This window comes from Megascapheus bottae, chromosome 20, assembly GCF_031878675.1.
Source record: "Megascapheus bottae isolate mThoBot1 chromosome 20, mThoBot2.hap1, whole genome shotgun sequence".
NCBI lineage: Eukaryota > Metazoa > Chordata > Mammalia > Rodentia > Geomyidae > Megascapheus > Megascapheus bottae.
This window is the reverse complement of record NC_143528.1, coordinates 37316444-37340939: the sequence shown is the minus strand read 5'-3', so window position 1 is coordinate 37340939 and position 24496 is coordinate 37316444. Positions and strand designations below refer to the sequence as shown.

Genomic DNA, 24496 nt, shown 5'->3' with positions numbered 1-24496 from the left:
GGACAGGTACAGGCTGGGGACTGCAGGCACCGATCACACCAGGCTGGGAGAATGGGCAGCGCTCAAAGAACCAAGCCCAGCCCCAGGCCGTGGGCACCCTCAGTATGCGTGCCCACCATACAGGGGGATGGACATTGGCTTCTCTGCCAACCAGGCCAGCTTTCCTCCCATGACCTGACCAGAGAACACAGTGCAGGGCTGGGAAGGTGGCTTAGTGGTAGAGGGCTTGCTTAGAGACTCAGAAGTCAGGCTTGCTCTCTTCAGCTGGATCTAGTACTGATTGAGCACTTTGAAGGGAGTCTCCGCGCAACTCCCAGCTGACAGGTTTCCAGGCCCTGAGTGCCTGACTGAGTGCTCACCCCTCCCCACCCCCCATGCCAACAGATCATCAGGTCTCAGCGTCCCAGGGGAAGGATGTGGAGGACTCACTGCTGGAAGGGGATGAAGTGCTGCTTCTCCTCGTCGTCCACCTTCCCACGCACGATATCTGTCACGTCCATCACTACGAGGAAGAAAAGTTCACTGACGACACCACATGCTGCATCCCCACCAGCGAGGTGGCCGTGGGGCGGCAGAGCCAGCGAGTGAGCGAGGAACCGGGGTGGGGGAGGCCTGCTTCCCAGAGTGACTGGCGGGAGGGAGGGGGCATGGACCGCCTCACACCAATGCTGAGTGCCCGCTCTCTACGCAGGCTCTAAGGGCCAGGCATGGGGGTGCAGGCCTGCAATGCCAGCTACTCAGGAGAGGAGGAGGAGGAGGCAGGATGACCAGGCAGGCAGCCCCAGCAGAGCTACGGAGATCCTGCCTTGGAAACAAAAGGGTAGACTGCACAGCTCAAGTGGCAGGGCACTTCCTTAGCAAGCACAGGTCCTGAGTTCAAGTCCCAGTACCACACACACACACACACACACACACACACACACACACACACACACACACGTCTGAAAAACAGAATGTTAAATTCTTGAGAAATAAGAAACCAATCTCTGTTCCCTGTGTGTGAATGTGTTTGAGACAAGATCTCCCTCAATGCCCTCTCCCTGCCCCATCTCCTGTGCACCCAGACAAAGTTACAGAAGAACTAAAGACCCAGAAAGGAATCCAGGTCACCCAGCTCCCTCATCCTCCACTTTCTCACTGTTTTACACACAACCCTCTAGATGCTGCCCAAACCCATCTGTGATGCGCGGGAGGGATCATCTGTATACCAACACTGCAAGGCCTACTTGGACATGAGGAACCTAGAGAACCAAAAGTTAAATAACTTGTTACTCGTTCTGAGTCATAATTTCTTGTTTGTTCAGGTCCTGAGGCCTGAACACAGCTAGCTCTATACCTCTCTTAAGCTACAGTTCTACTTCTGTTTGGTGATTAACTGGAGATAAGAGTCCCACAGACTTTTCTACCTGGGCTGGCTCTGAACTGAGATTCTCATATTTTAGAGTCCTGAATGGCTAGGGTTACAGGTATGAGCCACTGGCACTTGGCTTGTGAGTCACACATCTTACATGGTAAAGCCAGGGAAAAGAATCAAACTGTAACCACAGACCCAGATTACACACACACACGCTTGTGGACGTATGCACAGGCAGGCACACGTGCACAGATGCATACACACAAAAGCAGAAGATCAGAAGCCTCCAACTCAATGCTTTGAATCTCCTTTGCCTGTCTGGAATGGTAATGACCTTGAATATGTTCCTTTTATAGAATAAATCAGAATTAGTAAGTGGGACGCTGCAGGTCCTACATTAGTTAATAAATTATATGCCAGTCATAAAACATACAATAATGACCACTACCTGGAAGCCTGCTCAGAGAGGAAAGGAAAAGGAAGGGGAAGGAAGAATGCTCCTTCCCACACAGAACTCAGACAGCACAATACAGAGTCCAGAGGAATGGCTGGGCCTTGGGCAGAGGGCTGGCAGAGGGCTGTGGCACAGCCAATGTGCAGGCAGCCAGGAGAGATCCCTGAGAAAAAAGCAAAATACTGGGACTATTTCAACTGCACCTCAGAAAGGGGACAACTCTTTTGTCAATGCTGCAGCTCAGGAATCCTGGCATTAAGACCCAGAGTGAACCAGTCCTCTCTGTCATCCACACACACACACCCCACAGAGATACACAACAGACAACATGAGCACATGACACACACGATACATACAAAACACATACCCACCACGATACACATTCTCATTCTCTCTCTCTCTTTCTCTCTCTCTCTCATACACACACACACACACACACACACACACACACACACACACACACACACACAGAAAAGAGAAAAGCAGGCAAGAGCCTGAAATTTAATGCTTGAGTCTCGGTGGCTCATTTTGGTGGCTCACTCCTATACTCCTAGCTATTCAGAAGATGAGATCTGAGGATCTAGGTTCAAAGCCGCCCTGGTCAGATTCTCATCTCCAATTATTCAGCGAAAAAGCCAGAAGAAGAGGTGTGGCTCAAGTAGTACAACACCAGCCTGGAGGGAAAAAGCCCAGGGATAGCACCCAGGTTCTGAGTACAACCTCTAGTATTGGCAAAAATGAGGAAAGAGAGAGAGGGAGAAGGAGAGAGAGGGAGAGGGAGAGGAAGAGGGAGAGGGAGAGGGAGAAGGAGAGGGAGAGGGAGAGGAAAGGAAAGGAAAGGAAAGGAAAGGTGATGACCTTGAACATGGCCCTTTCCAGAATAACAAACTGACTGCCATGTAACTGGCTGAATGGTTCTGGGCTACTTGCCTCTGCTTTGAGTCCATTTTATTTCTCCAAAAAGGAGCAATGCCAGGGCCAGTGGCTCATACCTTAATCCTATCTACTCAGGAGGCTGAGACCTAAATGACTGCAACTTCAGTCTGAAGTCAGCCTGGACAGAAAAGCTTGTGAAGACATTATCTCCAAAATAACCAGCAGAAATCTGGTTGGTGGCATGGCTCATGAGGGAAAGCACCAAGTGTGAGCAAGCAAGCTGAGCAAGAGTGAGATCCTGAGTCCAAGCCTCGGTACCAGCACATACGAAAAAGAAGAAATTGCTGCTAGCAATTGATAACCCTTGAGCAGCAGGCGCAGGGCAGGGAGGTGCAGGGCCCCCATGGGAGACAGAGGACATCTCAGAATCCTTGTAATCCTCACCATCACCCGAACTCCACTGACATTTCACCAATTGCTTCTGAAGTATTGGTGACGAAGAGATCAACAACAAACATCTACTCTCTTGGTTTAACCAAGGAGGAAGACACAGGGCCTTGTGGAAGGTTCCACAGTCTGCTTTAAGCCAAGGACCCTCTTTCTGTGGTACGCTAGACTCTGACCTCCAGTCTTCACGCAGCTGGATTGTACAGTTCTTGTATTGTCTGAAGCATTCTACCTCATGTAAGGCTCTCAAGCCCTTTCTTCTGTTTTAAGGCTGTGTAAAGAGTCCGTTCTCTGGCTAGATCTCGGTGCATTTATTCACTGCTTGTGCCCCCTGACCACATGAAGAATGAGCTGGCCTCACACCCGCCTCGAGCTCTCCTGGATCTACCTCCCCATCTGGATAGCTAGAACGCAGGGCAGCCCTGTGTTTAAACTCTGGGGGTGTTCCCCGAGGACGGGCCAGGGCGGCCCCGCCATTCCTGTACCTGCTACTCCGAAAGGCCTCCGCAGGCCACACGTGTGCTTCTTGCCCTCCTTCAGCTCCATGCGGCCCACACGCACGATCTGGCAGACGAGGCTGATGCGAGGCCGGATGAGGTCTGTGCTGCTGAGGTCCTGGGGTGGAGGAGAGGGAGCCCGCGTCACCTGGTCCCCTGTGTCTGTCTCCCCTATAAGGAATCCTGCCTGGAGCACCCTGTGACAGCTGTAATCCCACACCACCCTGCTGGTCCCTGGTTCCTGGTCCCCATCCCCAGTCCTGGCCAAGGGCCAACAGGGTGTGTCCAAGATCGTGCCATCCCCTGCTCCCACCTCAAGTTTCTACACTAGATCAATGTCAAGTTCAGCCACTTTGGAAGCTAGATTGAGAGGATCACAATTTGAGGGCAGCTGGGCCAGAAATGTTTTCAGAACTCATTCTCCATGATCTCAGCTAATAAGGGAAGCCTAAGGGAGGACCGCAGGAAGGAGGGGAGTGAATCTCCCATTCGCAAAATCAAGCAGCAAAAATCATGGCTGGAGTCCGGGCTCAGCAGCAGGCGAGCCTGCCTAGCAAGTATCAGGCCCAGAGTTTAAGCTCCAATATGCCAACAACAACAACCACGGTCGAGACATTCACTGTTACTGCTTCATGTCCATTCAAGGTACAGACGCATCTCAGCATCACATGATGTAAGGACTTACATGACACCGACTCTGGGAATTGGCACAGGCCTCTGACACTACATGCCCTCTCTGAAAGCATCCTGGAGGCCAGGGGTGGCCAGGGGTGTCCAGGCGTGGCTCTGTGTGGCCATTCCCTGCTTTTCCAGCAGGGTCCACCGAGAGCCTTTCATGTGGGCAGGCAGTGACACGGCAAGCGAGGATGGCCAGGGCAGCACCTGCTGCTCCACTGACCATCAGAAGTCATTTCAAGACACCTCCCAATCCCCTCGCCAGGCAGCAGCCCATGTCCCCTTTCCTGCATCAAACGTTACTCTTCACATCCGCACGCCTAGTCTCCTCTCTCTAATCCAGTCAAGTCGCTCAGACAGAAAGTGCCACCAATAATAACCGCCATGCTGGGGACAGAAGGTGAACAAAGGCGGCCGGGGGTCCTCGCTGGACACTGTGTAAGAAACAAACTACACAACCTGTGGGTGGAGACGGGGGAAAAACTGGGAGAGTACATTGGAAGGGGGACACTGTCCAGAGAGAAATTACTCTTTACCTGACTTATAATCATAGTAAAAAAATTCAAAAGCAAGAAAAGAAATAAACTTGTCTTTCCGGGTTAAAATAATACTGACAATGATGATGATGATGATAATAATAATAATACCTTCCACGCTGCCCTTCTACTCTACCCTGCAGTTTCTGGTAACAGAGAAATAAGACTTCAAGCGGCCTGGGGTGTAAACAGTAGCATACCACCCTCACTAAGCAATATGCAGGCATTTACAAACTAAACTTTGGGGATTTCTCAATGACTGCAGTAGGGTGTGAACTCAGGGCCTTAGGTAGGCACACTACCCCTTGAGCCACATCCCCAGCCTTTCTTGCTCTTGTTATTTTTGAGAAAAGGTCCTGTGATTTTTGCCTGTTGCTGGCCTGGACCAAGCTCCTCCTCCTTGCCTCCTCCCCATATGGCTGGGATGACAGGCTTGCAGTACAACACCTAGCCTGGGTGCTGTGGTGGCATCTTGCTAACTGTTCTGCTCAGCCATCAAGCCTTGAGCCCGAATCCTCCCCACGCAGAGAGGCCCGGACAGCTCCCATCTAAGAGGAAGCTGGTCTCCATTCCCCAACTACAGTAACCTATAGTAACTATAGTAACTTCCCCTCTCTGGAGGGAGGAGCACTGGGGAGGGAGGAGGAACAAGATCACACTCAGAAGGTCTGGATCCTACCCTGGTCCTCAATCTAGAGGACCGGCACTGCTTACTTGGTCAACCTCAAGGTATTACTTACTTGGTCAACCTCAAGGTATTACTCAGAAATCTCCTCCCGAAGGCTTGTCCTCAGAAACCCATGGCTTTATGCCCCAGGTAGGGCTCGGGCAGAGCAACACTGAGACCCGCCCACCCTCAGCCCTAGCCAACCCACAAATCCAGAGTGCCCTCCCATCCCCCAGCCGCAGGACTTCCACTAAAAACCCTCCACTCATCTCCTCATGGTCCATAAGGGCAGATTTTGGTTCTGTGATTTCCTGATGTGTTCAGGGCTGTCCATTAATTAGTGCCCAGCATCTAATAAGTGCTCTGCAATTGCCTGGTACACAAATGACCGCCAAGATGCCTTCTACGCCCTTACCACACTAACAGAAATTGCAAGAGGGACCACAAGAGGGACTTACAGTGAACACCGCCTGCAGGTTGTTGAGCTTCTCGATCTCTTTGGGCATCCCGTTACTGCCCCAGCGAATCAGATAGTTCTCACTGGTGGAGAAAAGACAAAGATCCTCCATGAACAAAAGAGGCTGCAGCTGCTCCTCACAGCTACGTTCAGAAAAAGGAGGCTCGGGGAGAGCCCACGGGCAGGCGTGAAAGTGGCTGGGCCAGGCCCCAGGCCACAGACACAGAGGCTGGGTCTCCAGCTTTGTCCCAGTTGTGCTACCAGCATGGTGAGTGTCATGAGAGTGGACTGTGTGCCTTCTTTCCGGCTCACAAGCTCTGCACAGGGGCCTCAGCTCTGCTGAACAGAGAACATCTAAGCGTCACTCAGATCCCCTGGAGGAGCACACGGTATGTGGGGGAGGACTCTGCACACCTCCCTACTGGCATGGGACATCAGCTCCCAGGATGAGTGACCTGCACTCATCCTTGGAACACATCCAAGGTCACAGGGGACAACTCTCAGTCTCACTCTGGGGGAGGGGGGTCTTCGGGTTTAGATGCAGGTGTCACAGAGCTCACACACACCCGTACAGTGTCACACAAGCTGCTGTCACTGCCTAGGAATTCTGGGTCCCAGGTGAGCCACGCCTCTGCCCCTTAGAAGTCTTTATCCTCATCTCTCTGCTCACATGATCCTTAACTCCTGGGAGTTATACCAGTGCTGACTGCGTGTTTCCATTGGTCACAGAAAAAGCAACAGAGCCCAGAGGACTTGCCCTGTGACTGCCCAGAAATCCCGTCTTGTCTGCCTCCCCTGCCAGGCCTCTCCAGGGCTCTGCACTACCTGATGAAGGTGGACCGGTCGGGGTCATAGAGGGCCATGAGCAGCTCGGCATCCTCCCCGATGTTGCACACGAAGTTCTTGAAGTTCACGTAGAGTCCGTAGGTGTGGACCGTACTGAAGTTGGCCTGGCCCCGCAAGTCCAGGTTCTGCAGGATGGACTGGGGAGAGAAGTCAGACGCTGATGGTCCACTCCTGTAACCCCAGCTCCCCAGGGGCCTAGGATCTGAGGACTCTGGACCGAAGCCAGCTATGGCTGGAAAGACTCTTATCTCCAATGAACCCACCAAAACGCCAGAAGTGGAGCTGTGGCTCAAGTGGTAATGCACCAGCTTTGAGTAAAAACAACAACTAACTCAGGGACAGCACCCAGGCCCTAAGTTCAAGTCCTAGGACTGGCATGGATATGGGCATGCACATACCATCTATCTAACTATATACATGCACATATATGTATTATACATGCATATATATGTATATATATAATACAGTGGCATCAAAGTTTGAACCTCGTGCTTGCTAAGCAAGTGCTCTACAACTTGTGTCTGCCTCTAGCCTATTTTTCCTGCTTGTCCTTTAACTCTATTATCTCCCCCCTATACCTCCCAAGTAACTGGGATCCCAGGTGTCAAAAACCACCACACCCAGCTTACTAATCAAGCTGGGGTCTTGCTACCATTTTGCCCAGCTGGCCGGCCATCCAGGAAGATGGATTACAGCTAACACTCCATGTGCCTGGCTGCCACGTTCCATTTTTGCAAGAGAACATGAATGATCTTCTGAATGTTTCGATTTCTGCCATCAAAAATTCCCCTTCTCTTATTAAAAGCCACAGCCAAACACTGGCTCCCAGGGTGCTAAAACATGCACACTGAAGGACGCCTACCTTTTCTTCTTGGATCTTCTCCTCGATCCGTTTGGAAGCCACTTCATGGGCTTTGAAGAGAGCAATGGTGCTGGTTTCATCCGGATCCAAGATGTTCCCATTGTCGTCTCGTACGACCAGATCTAGCCCGAGCATTCTGCAGGGAGCAGGGGCCCGGTGGGTGTCCCGCCCAGTGACTCCAAGCGGAAATGTCACCATTGGAAAATTCAAGGAAGAAGATCCCACTGGTATTTCCCCTTCTCTCTCTTCCCTCCTTCCCAAGCCACAGTAAATCTTCACACACTCAGTGGCAGTGTCAGCCAGATTTATGTGACAATATTCCAAGAAACGGAGTCCATACACACAAAACTAGCCACTGGTTCTGACCAGAGCTGGTTAGAGTAGGATTTGAACCTTGGCTATACTTGCGGCCCTTGGGATGCCTTCCTGTGTAAACATGTCCTTCCTTTAAAGGTACCTGTGAGAACTCACTGAGATAATGCATGCAAATCACCCAAGATAATATCACAAATAAACCAAGCACTCAATAATCATTAGTGGTACAAGTTTTCCCTATACCAGCGGATTCAGTCACCGCTATGTGTCCATAACTGGGAACTGGGAGATGAAGAGAGCAACAGCACAAAGCAATGGTGGAAAAAAAAACAGGGCAGGTCTTTGGGAAGAAAGCAAACGTGTTTTTCTTCCCTCCCTCCCTGTCTTCTAGCCCCTCCATCTACAGACTGGACCTGGCAGTTCTTGTCCATGCCTACCGGACCCACAGACCATCCAGACTCACAATGGATGACTGTGCCACTGCTCGCAGCCATTTCGTGGGGGAACTAACCAAGCAGCATTCCCTGAGCTGCTTTTGGGATGGCTTCCCAGGCTCGGCAGTGTGTGGGCTGTGAGCACAGGGATTAGAGGAACCTCTCTGCCTGTGGTGAGACCCCAGAAAACAGAGTACATGGGGGAGGGGGTCCACTGTGGCTGGCTTTTTACAGTTTTAAATTATTTAATTATTATAACTTTTTTGTGTAAGCCCTAGGCACTGTCCCTTAGTTTTTTCACTCAAGGCTGGTGTTTTACCATAGCTCTACATGTGGGCTTTGTTTGGGGGGGTGGGGGTGGGGAGAGTCATGGGGCTTGAACTCTGGGCCGGGGCACTGTCCCTGAGCTCTTCAGCTGAAGGCTATCACCCTACCCCTTGAGCCACAGCCCCACCTCCCCTTTTCTAGTGATTAATTGGAGATAAGAGTCTCATGGTCTTTAGTGCCCAGGCTGGCTTTGAACTGATATCCTCAGATCTCAACCTCCTGAGTAGCTAGGATTACAGTGAGCCACCACTCCCGGCTTACATGTGGGCTTTTTGCTGGTTAATTGCAGATAACCAGATACCACAGACTTTCTTGCCTGGGGCTGGCCTGAAACCAAGCTCCTTCGCATCCAGAGCAGCTGGGATTATAGGTGTGAGCCACTGGTACCTGATCATAAAATTTTTCAAGATCTTTCTTCTTTTAAAGCTGATTGTGAACAGTATTCTTAGCCAAGAAGGTGTGGGACATTTTCCGTACTGCCAGGGCGGGGCCAGCCCAGGTCTACCTGTTCCCATGATCGATCTTGGCCGTGACTTTCTTCTTCAGCTCGGCCAGTTCGTCCTTGGGCAGCGTGCCGGAGAGGATCTGGGAGCGCCACTCGATCAGGCTGTATGTCATCTGCTGCAGCTGGCGGAACAGCGCCACCTTGTTGTGCTATGGGGGGAACAGAGAGGGAAGAATGTAGGAGCGTGAGATCACGGTCGAAGGGAGCGTCTTTCACTGCATTCCCCATGGGTGCTTTCAAATCATTCCGCCATGAGTAAGCTGGGCGCTTCAATGTCCTCATGTTCATAGTAATGACCTTGTCCCAAGCCACTTGTTATACTCCTACTGCAACTTTATGTGTGTGTGTGTATGCATGCGTGCGCATAAGTACTGGTCCTGGGCTTGAACTCAGGACCTAGGCATTGTTGCTCCACCTTTTTATTCAAAGATGGTGCTCTACCACTTGAGTGATTACCTCCACTCTGGCTTTTAGTTGGTTAACTGGAGATAAAGTCTCATGGACTTTCCTTCCTAGGCTGGTACTTTGACTTGAGGTCTTCAGACCTCAGTCTCTTCATTAGCTTGGATTACAGGTAAGAGCCACTGACATCTGGCTCGTTGTATGTAACACTTTCGAGAGATGTTAAATAACAACGGACTTTCCTTCCATCAACATATGACGAAAGTACCATTTCCTAATTGAGAAGTGAAAGGCACTGCAACGTAACCCACTACTGTAACTACAGGAAAGACACAGCAGATCTTCTGTTAAAAAAAAACGGCACAGATGCAAAAACACATGAATAGTACTGATGGCCGTGTAGCTTGCCCCCTAGTGGTGTTCTACAGTAATCTCAAGAACAAGAATTCAGGGATAAAATGGAGTGGAAAGAGGACCAAAACCAGCCAGCACAAGGTATTTGTGAATAACGATCCAGCCATCAATCTATAAGAGAAGTGGTGGGGGAAACAGCAAAGTGAGGAAAAAAAAATCCTAGCAGAAGTTCAATGTTCTTGGACGCACAGAGGAACAGGCGGAATCGCCCATCTCTGTGCAGTGTAGTCAATAAACTGTGATGCTGAGAATGCGGAAAGCAAGCCTGGCTCTAATTGCAGAATTGCCTGCATACATGTGCTCTTGGCATTAGAAGAGCATGTAAAGAGACATAGAAAGAGTTAATTATTAAGCTCACACCTTTAATCTTAGCTACTCAGGAGGCTAAATTGTAAGGATTGAGGTTTGAAGCCAGCCCAGGCAAGAAGTCCATGAAACTCTTGTCTTCAATGAATCTCCAAGAGGTCAAAAGTGGAACTGTGGCTCAAGTGGTAGAGTGCTAGTCTTGAGAAAAAAAAAAAAAAACAAGCAAACAAACAAAAAAAAATCCAATCATGGACAGCGTGCAAGCCCTGTGTTCAAGCCTCAGGACTGGGGGGGGGGGAGAAATATCATTAATAAACTAACATAAAAACTGCCTCAAAGAGTCTTTAGTTATGTTTCTTTTTGTTATGTGGTATCAAGAAATCAAACCCAGGTCCTCATGCATGCTAGGAAAGCACTCTACCAATAGCCACATTCCCAGCCCTAAATCTGAGACTCTTATCTCCAATAAAGGCTGGAAGTAGAGTTGGGATACAGTGCCAGCCAGGCTAGAGTGTGCCCAGGACCTTGAGTTCAAGCCCCAGTACTAGTATGTGCACATAGGTGTGGGTGTGTGTGTACAAGCACACATGCGCGCGCGCGCGCACACACACACACACACACACACACACACAGAATTTTGTCCTCTAGCACTGCCAAGTAAAAGAAGGCCCCTTCCTCCCTTCTTTTTCTTCCCTCCCCCTCCATTTTCTCCATTTTCTCTTTCTCTTCCCCTCCTTCCACTCTCCATTTGTCTACTAGTTAGGACTTTTTAGTATTTTTTTGTTTGTCTGCCAGTCGTGGGTTTGAGCTCAAGGCCTGAGCACTGTCCTTGGACTTTCTCAAGGCTAGAGCTCTACCACATGAGCCTAAGCACTACTTCCGGCTTTTTTTCTATGTATGTGGTACTGAGGAATCGAACCTGGGTCTTTGTGCATGCTAGGCAAGCACTCTACCACTAGGCCAAACTCCCGGCCCAATGTTTTCTAGTCTTTCTGAAGACTTTTCTCACTCTGGGAGAGGAGGGGACTCGAGGGCTGGAGCCCCCATGTGGGCTGCCTTGTTTGGCGCCCAAGCTCATAAGTTCTCAATGTCAACTCTATCAGACATTCTCCCTGGCAATTTCATTATTGCCAGCCCCATGTGGGCTGCCTTGTTTGCCAAGTGCTTCCCTCAAAGAAGAATGAAGACAGCAAGTCTTTTCTTGACTTGCCCTGCCAAAGTAATTATGAATAGGCAAGCTGGAACAGACCAAAGGAAGCAATTTTCCCACTCACTCCAAGGAAGGGGACTGCGCTCCACTTTCCCCAGATTGTTCTGAGCAAGTCTTTCTGCCTCATAGCTAACTGCTGCTGCACCGCGGCCTTGCAGGGTAGCATGTCAGGTGAGAAATCTACAAGTCCCCAGTCATATGACGGCCAAGTTCCTCGGAGCCTTCTCTCCGGTGGCCTTCTGCTGTGGGTCAGGTGTGGTCCCTCTGCCATGTTCCAGGGTGGTGGTGTGGGGACATGGTGGAAGCTTTAAAAGATGAGCCTGAGGAAGAAGTTAAGTCATTGGGGGCCCTGCCCCAAAGGAGTGCTGCTGTGAAGAGCTGTTATAACGCAGCCTGTGGCTCTGCCTCACGCTGCGATTTCTTCCTCCTGCACTCTCTCTGGTCACAAGCTAGCACTGTGACACAGCTTTCCACATGCACCCAGAACTGTGGGTGCCTTCGCTGCGGCTCTACAGCCCCTATGAAAAGTCACTGTGACTCTGCTGTCTACTATTCCTCAGCCTGTGGCTGAGACGTGCAATTAATTCCTGCCCAGCAATCTCCTGGTCAGCTGTGTGTGGGGGGACTTGTTCCTGGTGAACTTGTGTCTCCCTTCCCCTATAGGAAGCTTTACACTGATGTGTGTCATTCCCACCAAGCTGCCACCTCTGAGGACCTGGTACTATATGAAACATGTGGCCATACTTCCCAACCTATTGTCCTAACAAATCACGGTAAGTGAGGTAAGCTAAGTGCAGCGAGACAAACGGCACATGTGCGGAAACTAGATCTAAAATACACTAGGACATGATAAATTATACAGGACTCTAGGTATTCACACACAGTGAGACTGAAGGAATGAGACTCTTAGGGAAGGAACACAAAGGCACAATGCCAGCTGGGCACAGTGGCTCATGCCTGTAACCTACTCAGGAGGCTGAGATCTGAGGATCAAGGTTCAAAGCCAGCCTGGGCACAAAAGGACCTGAGACTCTTATCTCCAGTTTACCTCTAGGAAATGGGAAGTGGGGCTTGACTCAAGGGTAGGATGGTAGCCTCGAGCTGAAGAGTTCAGGGACAGTGCCCAGGCCAAGTTCAAGGCCCATCACACACACACGCACGCAGAGTGCCTATGTGCTTCTGACCAAGACAAAGTAATATTTATTGACATGAACACCTAGAAATGGAAACCATGGCTTTAGTCTTGTTGCTGTTTTCGTTTCCTTTGTGTCTTGTTTGTTCACTTACATGTCTTTGGGAGTGTAAGGGGAGGCACAGAAACGGAGGGAGCAGGGAGGAACAAGTGAAGCAGTGAAACTCACTGGACACCGTGTTAAAATGAACTGCACAATTTATGGATGGGGATGGAAGGGGTGACACTGTTTAAAAAGAAATGTACTCTTCACCTGACTTATGTAACTGTGACCCCCCCATACATCACCTTTATAGTAACAATCAAAAAATTTTAAAAAGGAATCAAATTTGAAAACAAAACCCTCCCCCAATGATTCGTGTGAACCCAGCCGTTTGAGACCTATCATAATACTTTCATGTACATTGTACGGGGTGTTGAAGACATTAATCACACAGGAGCCAATTCACGTCATGATTTCTAACACCAAAGCCGGATCTGTAAATACTCCTCTACCCTACGCTCTATCCCTGCAATGGCCAGCTGTCTATCAGCATCTTTACCTCTCTGTAACAGGCAGCTCACACATAATCCATCTAAAATAGGGCCCAGATTGGCTGAGTTAGAGTTTATTCCATGTTTAACAATTAATTCCCTATACGTTATTCATGTCATCTTTCGCATCTTTGTAAATGGTACTATAACCCACTTATTTGCTAAAGTAACAGTCATCAACTTTGATTCCCACATGTGTCTTTGCATTGGTCTAATCCATCTACCAGCCCTATCCTGTTTTGTATTACATGAAATTTCTGGTTCTCTACTGCTTTGCTAATAGAAATTAAAACTGAGTATTTCTTCACATGCTCTTCGAAGATCCTTTGTTTCTGTAAACTGTCTACCTGTGAACTTTACACTGTTACCTGTTTTGTTCTCAATTTTTAAACATTATTTATACAAGAAAGAGATGACTTTTAGTGGGGGAAAAAAAATGAAACCCATCATCCTGAGCAACTTGAATTACAGGCCTGCAGGGAGGCAGGCTGGATCGATTTTCCTGAAAAAAATAAATAAATAAAACTTGGTCCATTGCGGGACTTTCCTTAGATTATAGACTCTGCTACTAGCATCCCCAAGCTCATTCTGTTTGGGTTTGTTTATTTTCCATAACTATTATTAGGTTTGTTATTCTGTCTGAACGTAAAAATATATACACAGTAAGGGAGGGAGCCAGAGTTAGAGAACAAGCTGCCCTGGCTTGTTCCGGTCCCCACTGTCCTGGCACGTCAGTGGGGACCCACGGGTCCTTCCCGACTCACCCCTGAGAGTCACCGGCTCCCACTGAGAAGCGGCAATGGGGGCAGCACTCGCCAGAAGCCGTGAAATGGTCCCTCTGCCTTCAAAAGAGCCCTGGCCTCTTGGACTGGAACCTAAGCCAAGAAGGCTCACTGAGGATGGTAGAACAGTCTGCTACTGTCCGCTCAAGGCCACTCTGCAAAGATGATGAGGGAGACAAAGGAAGTGGCCTTGGACAAGCGTGGCACAGGCAGGAAACTTCAGAGCAGCAACAGGCAGAAGTGAGAGGAAAGCCACGAGCCAAGAATGCCCAGAGGGAGGACGTCCAAGGAGAGAGACCACAGCCAGAATTTCCAGCTCGCTTCTGCAGAGACCTTGACAGTCTGCCTGCAGGACTTTCAAAGTCACCGTTCTCCTGTTCTCGCAGCTCTGTGCAGTCCACAAGGGCACTGCTGCATCTCAAACAGTGGCCGGAATCCAGCACTAGCTGTCTTCAAATGACTTACTTAAGACTCCAGAGCAAGGTAGGACAGAGTCTGCTCAAGCAACCCAGCATCCTAATTTCTAGGCCAGGGTCTTGTTCCTGCAGCCTGCACCTGCATCCCAAACCACAAGGCCAACAGCCACTGGGCAAGGTCATGATGTTGACCACTGTAAACAACAGTAAGCTGGATGTGGGGGCGCCATGGTCCTTTCCCTCCTTTGGGAAGCTGATCCCCCTTTCTTTGGGGTGGGCATATCCTTCCTCTTATAATGATACATTTTTTTGCCACTCCTGGGACTTGAACTCAGGGTGTGAGCAATGTCCTTGGGCTTTCTCAAGGCTAGCGCTCTAGCACTTGAGCCTCAGCACCACTTCTGGCTTTTTTCTATGTATGTGGTACCAAGGAATCGAAACCTGGTCTTCATGCATGCTAGACAAGCATTCTACCACAAGGCCACACTCCCAGCCCTATAACAATACATTTATAGCTACTGCACCTTAAGAACTACTCAAACCAGATGGACAAATTCACTTTCCTACCTAGAGTAACCCCCTGAGTCTACAGGACTGGGTTTAATCTGATCAACAAACTGCATTCTGGATCCATGACCCAAGCTACTCAAGACAGGAAAGAACCGAACAAAGGCTTCTGTTTCCTTTTCTAGAGAAGACATTGAAAAGGCATTCTAGGGCATTGAGAGATTCGTGTATGTTTCCTATCTGCCCTCTTCATTGCCTGAGGGTAAGTTTAGGCAAGGTTTTAAATAATCATGCATGTGAAATAAACTCCACGGTCTTGGATCAGGGGTGGCATTTACTGGGGGGGAGGGCATCTCGTAAGTCTCAGTTTCAGATGTTGGAGCACCTTGGATTGGGGCTTTTGGATGAGGGATGGATGGCATGGTGTGGGTATGATGTGGCTTAAGTTTATCTCCTGCAGGGCTGTGTGGTGCTGGAAGCCTGGCCGCAGCCAGCTGCTGTGAAGAGGTAATGGGGCCCTGAAGAGCGGGGGCTGGCAGGGGTCATAGAGGACATGCCCTCTGAAGTAGCTCTCTGGAGATGCTGCCTATCCACCCTGAGAAGCTGAGGTACAAAGAACGAGACCCCTGCCTGCTGGCTGGTTCCCAGTCCTTCTTTCTCTCACCTGAGTTCTTGCCCAGGGGAATGCCATCCCCCACAGATCCCCAGAGCTCAGCGGTTTCTACAATCAGGCCTTTAAACCCTGTGCTTAAAGAGACCATTGTTCTTTATAACTCCCCAGCTTCAGGTGTGTCATTATGGCAGGAAACAGACACTGCAGGGGTGCCAAGCCTGTGACTGTGGAACAAAGTTCATCACTCAATGATCTCCAGAAAGAGCGCAGTCGGGAAGAAAACCACATCCATCAACCCTGTACATCTCTCACTACCCAATCAATTAAACAGAACCGAAGGGTGCTTTCAATTCATCAAGGGATCAATGCAGGCCTCAGGGCTCTGACAGCTGCGCCTCTGCCCTGCCAGAGCTTAGGATTTAGGGAGTCAAGAGTCAGATCTCTCATCACCTGCACCTAAGAGCTCATGGTCAGGCCATGGGCAGAGCCATGAGTGACAGCCCGGAAGGAAACATTATGGGTTGGTGTGTTCAGAAGACATAGTATGAAGAAAGGACGCAGAGGCTGCAAGGCTGGGGCAGGTGGAGGAGCAGCACGGGCTTCTGATTGGAAAGGGCTGGTGATTCCACTTCTGTGATTCATCGCAGGAGGAACAAGTGGAAATCACTCGCTGCTCAGGAGGCTGAGATCTAAGGATCCCAGTTCAAAGCCAGCCCGGGCAGGCAAGTCTACGACACACTTATCTCCAATTACCTAGCAGAGAGAAGGAACTGGTACTGTGTGGTTCAAGGGGCAGAGTGCCAGCCTTGAGGGAAAAAGCTCAGGGAAAGCACCTAGACTCCGGATAAATAAACACATTAAAGAGTGCCATCCTCGGCTGGCTGAGCCATGGGGCTTTTCTGTAGTTCTATGCACGGATATACAGAAGTCTCCCGGGTTCCTTAGTGACACATTAATACTCGAAATTATAGGTACTTAATAAGAATGGAGAGGATTCACACTAGGGTGCTCAGGGAGGGCCAGGAAGGAGCTAACGGCTCCCACTGGTACTTTCACAAGCGGCACGCTTGTCCATGGAGAAATCTGAAGAATGATGACACTCATTCCCTCCACCATCTCCTGGCAGTCAGCTGCTCACCAGCCATTCTGTGGCCCAGGAGGATGCTGCCCACTCAGGACAGAGAGCTAACAAGGGGCCAACACCCAGCAGAGGGTCTCCCCCCCACACCCCGGAATGCAGCCAGGAGGGAACTCACCACATACAGCTTGCGCCAGATGACGGCCCATTCTCGCAGAGTGCTCGTGAGCTCCTGCACCAGTGGCAGCTCCCCTGGAATCACGGTCTCGTGCTGCCTAGAGAGAACCAATCAGATGCTTTGCTTTACCATGAGTGACAAATGCTTTTCTCCACTGGGCCCCCCCCCCCCTAACCGCAAAGACTTGGAAGACTCTCTGGTGTGAGACAAAGCAAACAAACGTGCACCTGGTAAGGTGCGTCGTGTCTAGTGGAGAGGTCTCCATCACAGCTACGCATCCGGGAAAAGGGGTTTAAGACAACACAGGCCGAGGACTGCTCAACCTGGATTCTGCCTTGGTGTGACCAAGCCAGCTTCTGCTGGCTCAGAAACGAAAGGAGAACCATGTGGTACTTGAGCTGAGGGAGAGGTGGAGAGGTATGCCCTGGCACCCCTGTCCATCCTATTTTCTAGAATGGTCTGGGTTTTCTTCTCTGAGACTTCCCAGCCGAGGAAACATAGACGGACATAGCAGACTCTTCACGCCGTTCACTTGGTATGTTGAACATAAATCATCTCTGCTGTGTCGATGATTAGCAAGAGAAGAGGGATCGAGCAAGAAAGAGCGAGTAGACAAATGGAAGAGCCGGAGGACGGAAGGACTGACAGACGGGATGCCCAGAGAAGTGTGAATTTCAGGTAGAGTGAGGGAATGTGTTAGAATGAATATGATCCATAATGTACTAGGGGCTTTTACTATGAAAAAGGAGACAGACCTTGACTTAGGGGATGGAGGAATCGAAAAGGCTGTAACCCCAAGAGAGGCTGAGGAGTGTGTGTCTTCTTGTGGGCGGCCCCAGTCTCCTCTAGTTGAAAGCTGCCTCCTGCTGCTGCTTTCCAGCATCCTGACCACTGACAGCGGGAGGCAGACTTCACATCTCTCAGGGGAGGAGATGGGCTCTTACGTCTTAATTCTGCCATGGAAGGGCTACATGAACTGGAACATGTCTCCATCCCCGATCTTACCATGACAGCTTGGCGCTTAGCACCGAAAATGCTCTGGCTAGCTTTTGTGATTGCACAGCTGGGTGAGCCAGCTGTCCATTGGAGCCCCAGAGTTCCAGCCCTCCTCCTTTGCACTCTCTTTAGCTCTCTTGCCTTGAGGCTTCTGAATTCTGCTGTCTCTCTTTCTCTCTTGTATATTACCGGGGTGTCCACCCTTCTTAACAGCCACAAAGGCAGTATTTCCCCAGAGAAATGACATGGGCCAGAAATGACACCAACAGACGCTCAATAGATTTTTCTCCACAAAGCACATTTGCCATTTCCTGGAACCTCCCATCAAGCTCATGAACAGTGTAGGTAAGCTGGGTTAATGTTCCTCGAGACAGAATGGAAAAATCACAGCACGCGGGGAAAGGGCTACCTTCATATTCTGAGAAAGGATGCCAGGGAGGAAGAGGACGGAGAAGCCAGAGGACGCCATCCCACGAGGGAATGCTTTAAGTCATTTCTTTCTCACAGAGAAATGGCCAATCAGGTGAGAGAAACACTCACGGGGGTAAAGGGTTCTTCAATCACTTCTTCTTTTGGTCTGCTCAGGACTTGAACTCGGTGGCTGTACTCCACCAACTGAGCCATGCCACCAATTCGCTTCAACCACTTACCCTCGGTCTTCTACAGTGGCCTCCTTCAAATGGATGTACGTTTCAGGAAAAATGCCCTGGAGACAAAAGAACTTTGCTTAGACAGCCTTGAAGTCAAGAACATCATGCAGCATGAAGACCGGGGATGTACTGACAGAACGTTTTCCCACTGGGTTTGCAGGATGTCAAGTTCCATTGACTGAGCTCCTCAACCATGCCTAACAGCAACACTGAGATGGTAGAAATGAAGATTTCAGTTGCGAGTATGTAGGATGTTTGGAAATGAGGTGGAGATGCCTCCATCACAGAGCTACAACAGGAATTTAAGAGCAAGCTCCCAGGCTGGGTGCCGTGGTTCAAAGGCAGATCGAGGATCTGAGGATCGAGCTTCAAAGCCAGCGTCCATGAGATTCTTATCTCCAATTAACCACCAGAAAACTGGAAGTGGCAATGTAGCTCAAGCGGTAGAGCGCCAGCCTTGAGCTGAAAAGCTCAGGGACAGTGCCCAGACCCAGAGTTCAAACCCCATGACCGATAGAAAAAAAACATAAAAAAAGAGTGAGCTCTTAAATCCCCTCCCTACCCATGCATGTCACGGGGGTATACATTAAAGCATCTCACACCATGAGAGGACAGCCGGCCATGGAGCCCGCAGTAGCCCCTAAAATCAGATTCCAGTCCCAACACTGCATCTCTATGTGCATCGATGGAACTAGATAACAGTTGAGAGATGGGGGAGAACAATAGAAAGAGGTGATATTGATCAGGACACATTGTATTTATAAATCTGGTATATTGAAATCCTTCTGTACAACTACATAAAAGTAATTTTAAAAATAAAATAAAAAGAATTCACCCCAGCCCCTTCCCTTAACCCGGTGCCCCCAAATCAATTAAACCAGCAACTTGCTTATTCCCAGGACTGCTTTACTATGTAACAAGCCCAAGGCAGAAGATGACCTTGGCAGAGGGCAGGGCTGACCTTCACTTGGGCCGAGCTCACACAGCAGACAGAGGGCCCTGCTTAGCAGACAACCAGCTCAGCGGTCCCTGGATCAACCACAGTGAAGACCCAAGTGACCCACGACAAAGACAGGGTGACAGCCCCCTGCCCAGTGCACCACCACTCAAGATGTGTGCACACCCCACTATCCTTAATGGGGTGAGCGGTTGCTCGTGTCTAGCTTGGTGCCCTGTATTTGTCTGGACAATACTGTCTTTAATTCCTTTCTACCCACTGCCAACAACACAGGAAACAGCAAGAACAGGATGAAGCTGCTGATGGCATGAGGGTGACAGAGGAGGTCTTGCCACTGCAGATGGACCTCAATTAAATAGGCCTTCACCTCCTCTGTGCACAAAGATAAGCCTGGGGGGTGGGCGGGATGCAGGAGTGAGAAGAATTCCTCTGCCTCACGGCTGATATGATCATGAGCATATGCACAGATGAGGTGACCCTGAGCTCTTTCCTTACAGACCCAGCATGCACTGATTCAGGAAGGCTACTTATCAACATTAACCACAGCGGAAACTCAGCAGATGCAGCCCATGTTTTGAGCTTGACTTCTGTAGTCCCTTTGCCAACAGGACATTGGAGGTATGGTGAGAGCTCCTCCTGTGGCTGTGCTAAGGCCCATGTTTGTTGACAGTTGTTTCTATGGAAACCTGGACTTGGCTGTCCAGGGTGCTTGCAGGGGCATGCGGCTGGGTACAATACTCCAGTGACAAAAGCACTTCAATGACTAGGTTGCCAGGGCCTGGGGGAGGGGAGTGAGGACTCAGGGTTTAATGTGTGGTTTGGCTGGGAGAATGGACAGGTTCTGGGCTAAGATGGTGATGATAGTGGTGTCACCATGCAAACAGGCTTAATGTCACAGAACTTAGCACATAGGCAGCAAATTTTACAACACATGCTCTGAAATCACACTTTGAAAAAAAATCCAGAATTTATAAAAAGGAAGGAAGGAAGGATCTGGGTAGAAATGAACTTGAAGTAGTAATCATAAGCTTAAGGTAAGTTGTAACATAGGCCTGAAGGTATAGCTCAGTGGTAGAGCACATACCTACCAGGCATGAGGCCTTAGGTTCCATCCCCAGCACCCAAAGACATGCAAACAAAAGCAAACTGACAGCCAAAACAAAAAGACCTGATATTGATATTCCAAAAGCTTACATTTGCATCAAGTTTTCAAATCAAGAAGGCAAAGAACTGGGCTGGAGGTATAATCCAAGGGGTAGAGCACTTGCCTAGCAAGTGCAAGGCCCTGAGTTCAATCCCAGTACTTCCTCCTTACCCCCAACCCAGAAAAAAGGTTGCTCCTGTTAGGAGATACCCCACTAGAAGACAGGAGTATTCAAATTACAAACTGCCAGTGATGATTTGTACGATGGCTAAGCTAATCATAGGCATATAATGGACACTGAGGAAATTCATATTGAGAATATTCATTTTTAGTATGATCATCGTGTCATTTGCAAGTGTCACCAGGCCTGCGCACTTGGTCATTTGTAAGGCATTTAATCACTTAGATAAATATGGTGCTGGTAGAATGCTTCCCAGCAAGCCTGGGTTCAGTGTTGTGATTGATAGGACATCTCAATTCTGCTTTTCCTTCCTCAGTGGAATCTACTCACATGAATTAAAAAATAAAAACCAAACTAACAATGAATTTCTAGCCGCTGACCTTATCCACACTTTCATCATTCTGCCAGGATCAATAACTAGTTTCTTCAAAGCTCTTGGCTTATTGAATCTGGAAAGCCACGAGGCCCTTTTATCATCATCTAAATAGCTAGGTTGGCTTATAAATGACACCAAGAACTTCCATTAAGACAACAGGCCTTTCAAGTTGCTCTTCCCCTAGGACCAGAAAGGAAGGGACAGAGGCTGAGGCAGTGCTGACCCGGGGTTTCTTAACCAAGGGTTTCAAGAGCTGAGCGTCATTCACCACAACTGACCTTGAATTCTATCCACTTTTCTTATGGCTGCAAGGAAGACATTTCGACTTAAAAACAATAACAACAGCAAAAACAATGCATCAGTGTCCAGATCTTTGTGTTATCCTCTCGTTGTATTATGGGATTTTCTTTAATTATTGAAAGCATTTTTTTTTTTTTTGCCAGTCCTGGGCTTGAGCTCAGGGCCTGAGCACCGTTCTTGGACTTTCTCAAGGCTAGAGCTCTACCACTTAAGCCTCAGCACCACTTCTGGCTTTTTTTTTCTATGTATGTGGTACCGAGGAATCGAACCCGGGTCTTCGTGCATGCTAGGCAAGCACTTTACCACTAGGCCAAACTCCGGGCTCCTATTGAAAACATTTTTAAGAAGACTTACTTGCATAGAAAAACATTTCGGTCACACACAGAGCTCATCGGCATCTTGGGGGCATCTACCTGTGCGTCTATTGGAGCTGGGATTTGGGGATGCAGGAGGAAGTGACATAATGCTTTGGAACCCAAAACCATCCATACTGGAAAAATTTTAACAGACCAAGTACAGACTCACAGAGAAGAAGACGTAAGGTCAGAGACCTGGTTTCAACACATAGGAGATTTCTTCATTATGAATCATTTGGTTTTGTTTTAAGAATGTTTTTCTTTAACTTTAAAAGTAGATTGGAATCTAAGTGGCCTGAATATTCTTCCTCTCCAACAAATACTAAACATCAAAATGGCCAACTCTTATTGTACTCAGAAATAATTGTCACTCCTGTAATTCAGAGTACAAGAAATGCTCACTAGGCTAAATCCTATACCTAACAGGTACCCGGAAGCGTCATTTGCATCAGGCTCACGTCTGTCACCCTAGCTACTCAAGCGGTTGAGATCTGAGGATCATGGTTCAAAGCCAGCCTGGGCAGGAAAAGTCTATGAGACTCTTATCTCCAATTAATCACCAAAAAATGGGAAGTGGCGCTTTTCCTCAAGCGGTAGATTGCAAATCTTGAGCAAAAACACTCAGGGGCAGTGCTCAGACCCTGAATTCAAGTCCCAGGATCATTATCAATCACAACCACCACCACCACCACAAAAAGGCCGGGAACCCAAGTCCTTGCTTGAACCCATAAATTAACTATGAGCAGGGTAACAGCCAGGCGCCCTGGCCTCGGTCACTGCGTACCTGTGTCCCTTGTGCAGAGCCATTCTCTATGGCAGTCACTTTGCAGCATCTGGGAATACAGGAAGGAAGCCAGGCACCCGTGGCTAGCATCTGGCCTCTTAGCTACTCACGCTCAGATCTGGGGTCGCGGTTCAAAGCCAGCCCAGGCATGAAAGTCCGTGAGACTCTTTTTTTTTTTTTTTTTTGCCAGTCCTGGGCTTGAACTCAGGGCCTGAGCACTGTCCTTGGACTTTCTCAAGGCTAGAGCTCTACCACTTGAGCCTCAGCACCACTTCCGGCTTTTTTCTATGTATGTGGTACCGAGGAATCGAACCCGGGTCTTCGTGCATGCTAGGCAAGCACTTTAACCACTAGGCCAAACTCCCTGCCTCCGTGAGACTCTTATCTCCAATTAACCACCAGAAAACCAGAAGTGACACTGTGGCTCAAAGTGTTAGAGCACTAGCCTTGAGTTTGATAAAGCTCAGGGATAGTGCCCAGGCCCAGAGTTCAAGCCCCATGACCAAAAAGGGAATCCAGGAAAGGACCTGAGAGGTGGGAGTTACCTGCCGGCAGTCGTGTCTCACTGTACCAAGGCCCCACCTGAGCAAACTTGAGATCAAGGATCCGCACCACCTCCGATACCACCGCCAGGCAGGCTTAGGACTGGAACTGCTTAACTATGCATGCTCTGGACCCCTGCCCCCAGTCTTAGTCGTTTTTCCCCCTCCTCTAAGTTATCACCCTACCACTTGAGCCACAGCCCCACTTCCAGCTTTTTGGTGATTAACTGGAGCTAAGAGTCTCATGGATTTTCTTGCTCGTGCTGGCTGTAAACTGCAATCCTCAGTTCTCAGCCTCCTGAGTAGAAGGCCTGATTTTCTGGAGCCTCTCAGATAGGAAGGTGGCTCAGGGGCCTTGTGCTCGTTTGAGGGTCAAGTATCCAACCTCAGCCTATTTCTGTGGTACTCTAACTCAGAGTCTTTTATCCTTTCTCCCTTCCTGATAAACTTTTAAAAACACGTTTCTCTCCTCTCTAGTTGGTGTTTTGAGCTAATTGTGAAATAATAAGTCCTAATCAATTTGGTTCTTTCAGAAGAAAGTGCTGACAGAAGAAGCTGCTCTGGAGAGCCGAGTGCCATCAAAGGAAAAGCGCTGACGGGGGGGAAAAAGCAGAGCATCACTATCACTGCAGCCGAGATTTGCTCTGGCTTGATGGTGAGCGGCTTTGACACAGGAAAGACGAATTGTCTGCCTCAATAGTTTTTAAACTCTGCCCAGGGTGAACAAAAAGAAGTTTATTGTTCTAGACAGTCCAAACACATCAAACCTGTGAAACGTACTAGAATCAAATGCAACAAACATAATAAAAATGAGGTCATCATGTAAATTTACACATGTTGCACTGCATTTTCTACTTTCAGGCTCATTTTTGGTCACGTACGTATTGGTTCTAAGCTGCTACATATTGACTTCTGAATGTATTTTGGGGGAGGGGGCTGGAGGAGGTGGAGCTCAATTTGAAAACCACTGCTCTGGTTTGTCCATTTGGTACAGAAGGAGCCAATCAGTGGCCACAAGAACAGCACTCATGAGGGGACTCTGCAGGTGAAGAGAAGGAAACTGGGAGACATGGATCCTTCTCCCAGAATGGGGCCCCACATATTAACTGCCACCTTGCGGGAAGCCAGGCACTGGGGGCTCTTACCTGTAATCCTAGCTATGCAAGAAGCTGAGATCTGAAGACCCAGGTTCAAAGCCAGCCCAGGCAGCAAAGTCTAAAACTCTCATCTCCAATTAATTATACACACAGAGAGAAAGAGAGAGAGAGAGAGAGAGAGAGAGAGAGAGAGAGAGAGAGAGAGAGAGAGAGAGAGAGAGAGAGAGG

The 24496-nt window shown here is 49.1% G+C and overlaps 1 protein-coding gene across 1 annotated transcript in view; it reads right to left on the bottom strand.

Moving 5' to 3' along the window:
* Positions 1 to 24496, bottom strand: part of Dock5 (dedicator of cytokinesis 5) — a 134117-nt gene that overhangs the window by 58960 nt on the left and 50661 nt on the right. Inside the window, exons 4-11 of the mRNA XM_090353619.1 lie at positions 18531 to 18586; positions 16885 to 16981; positions 9253 to 9401; positions 7672 to 7807; positions 6789 to 6946; positions 5965 to 6046; positions 3617 to 3746; positions 430 to 502 (exon numbers count right to left, since the gene is read on the bottom strand). Coding sequence (XP_090209745.1) covers positions 430 to 502; positions 3617 to 3746; positions 5965 to 6046; positions 6789 to 6946; positions 7672 to 7807; positions 9253 to 9401; positions 16885 to 16981; positions 18531 to 18586 — 881 coding nt within the window. The remainder of the gene's footprint in view (positions 1 to 429; positions 503 to 3616; positions 3747 to 5964; positions 6047 to 6788; positions 6947 to 7671; positions 7808 to 9252; positions 9402 to 16884; positions 16982 to 18530; positions 18587 to 24496) is intronic.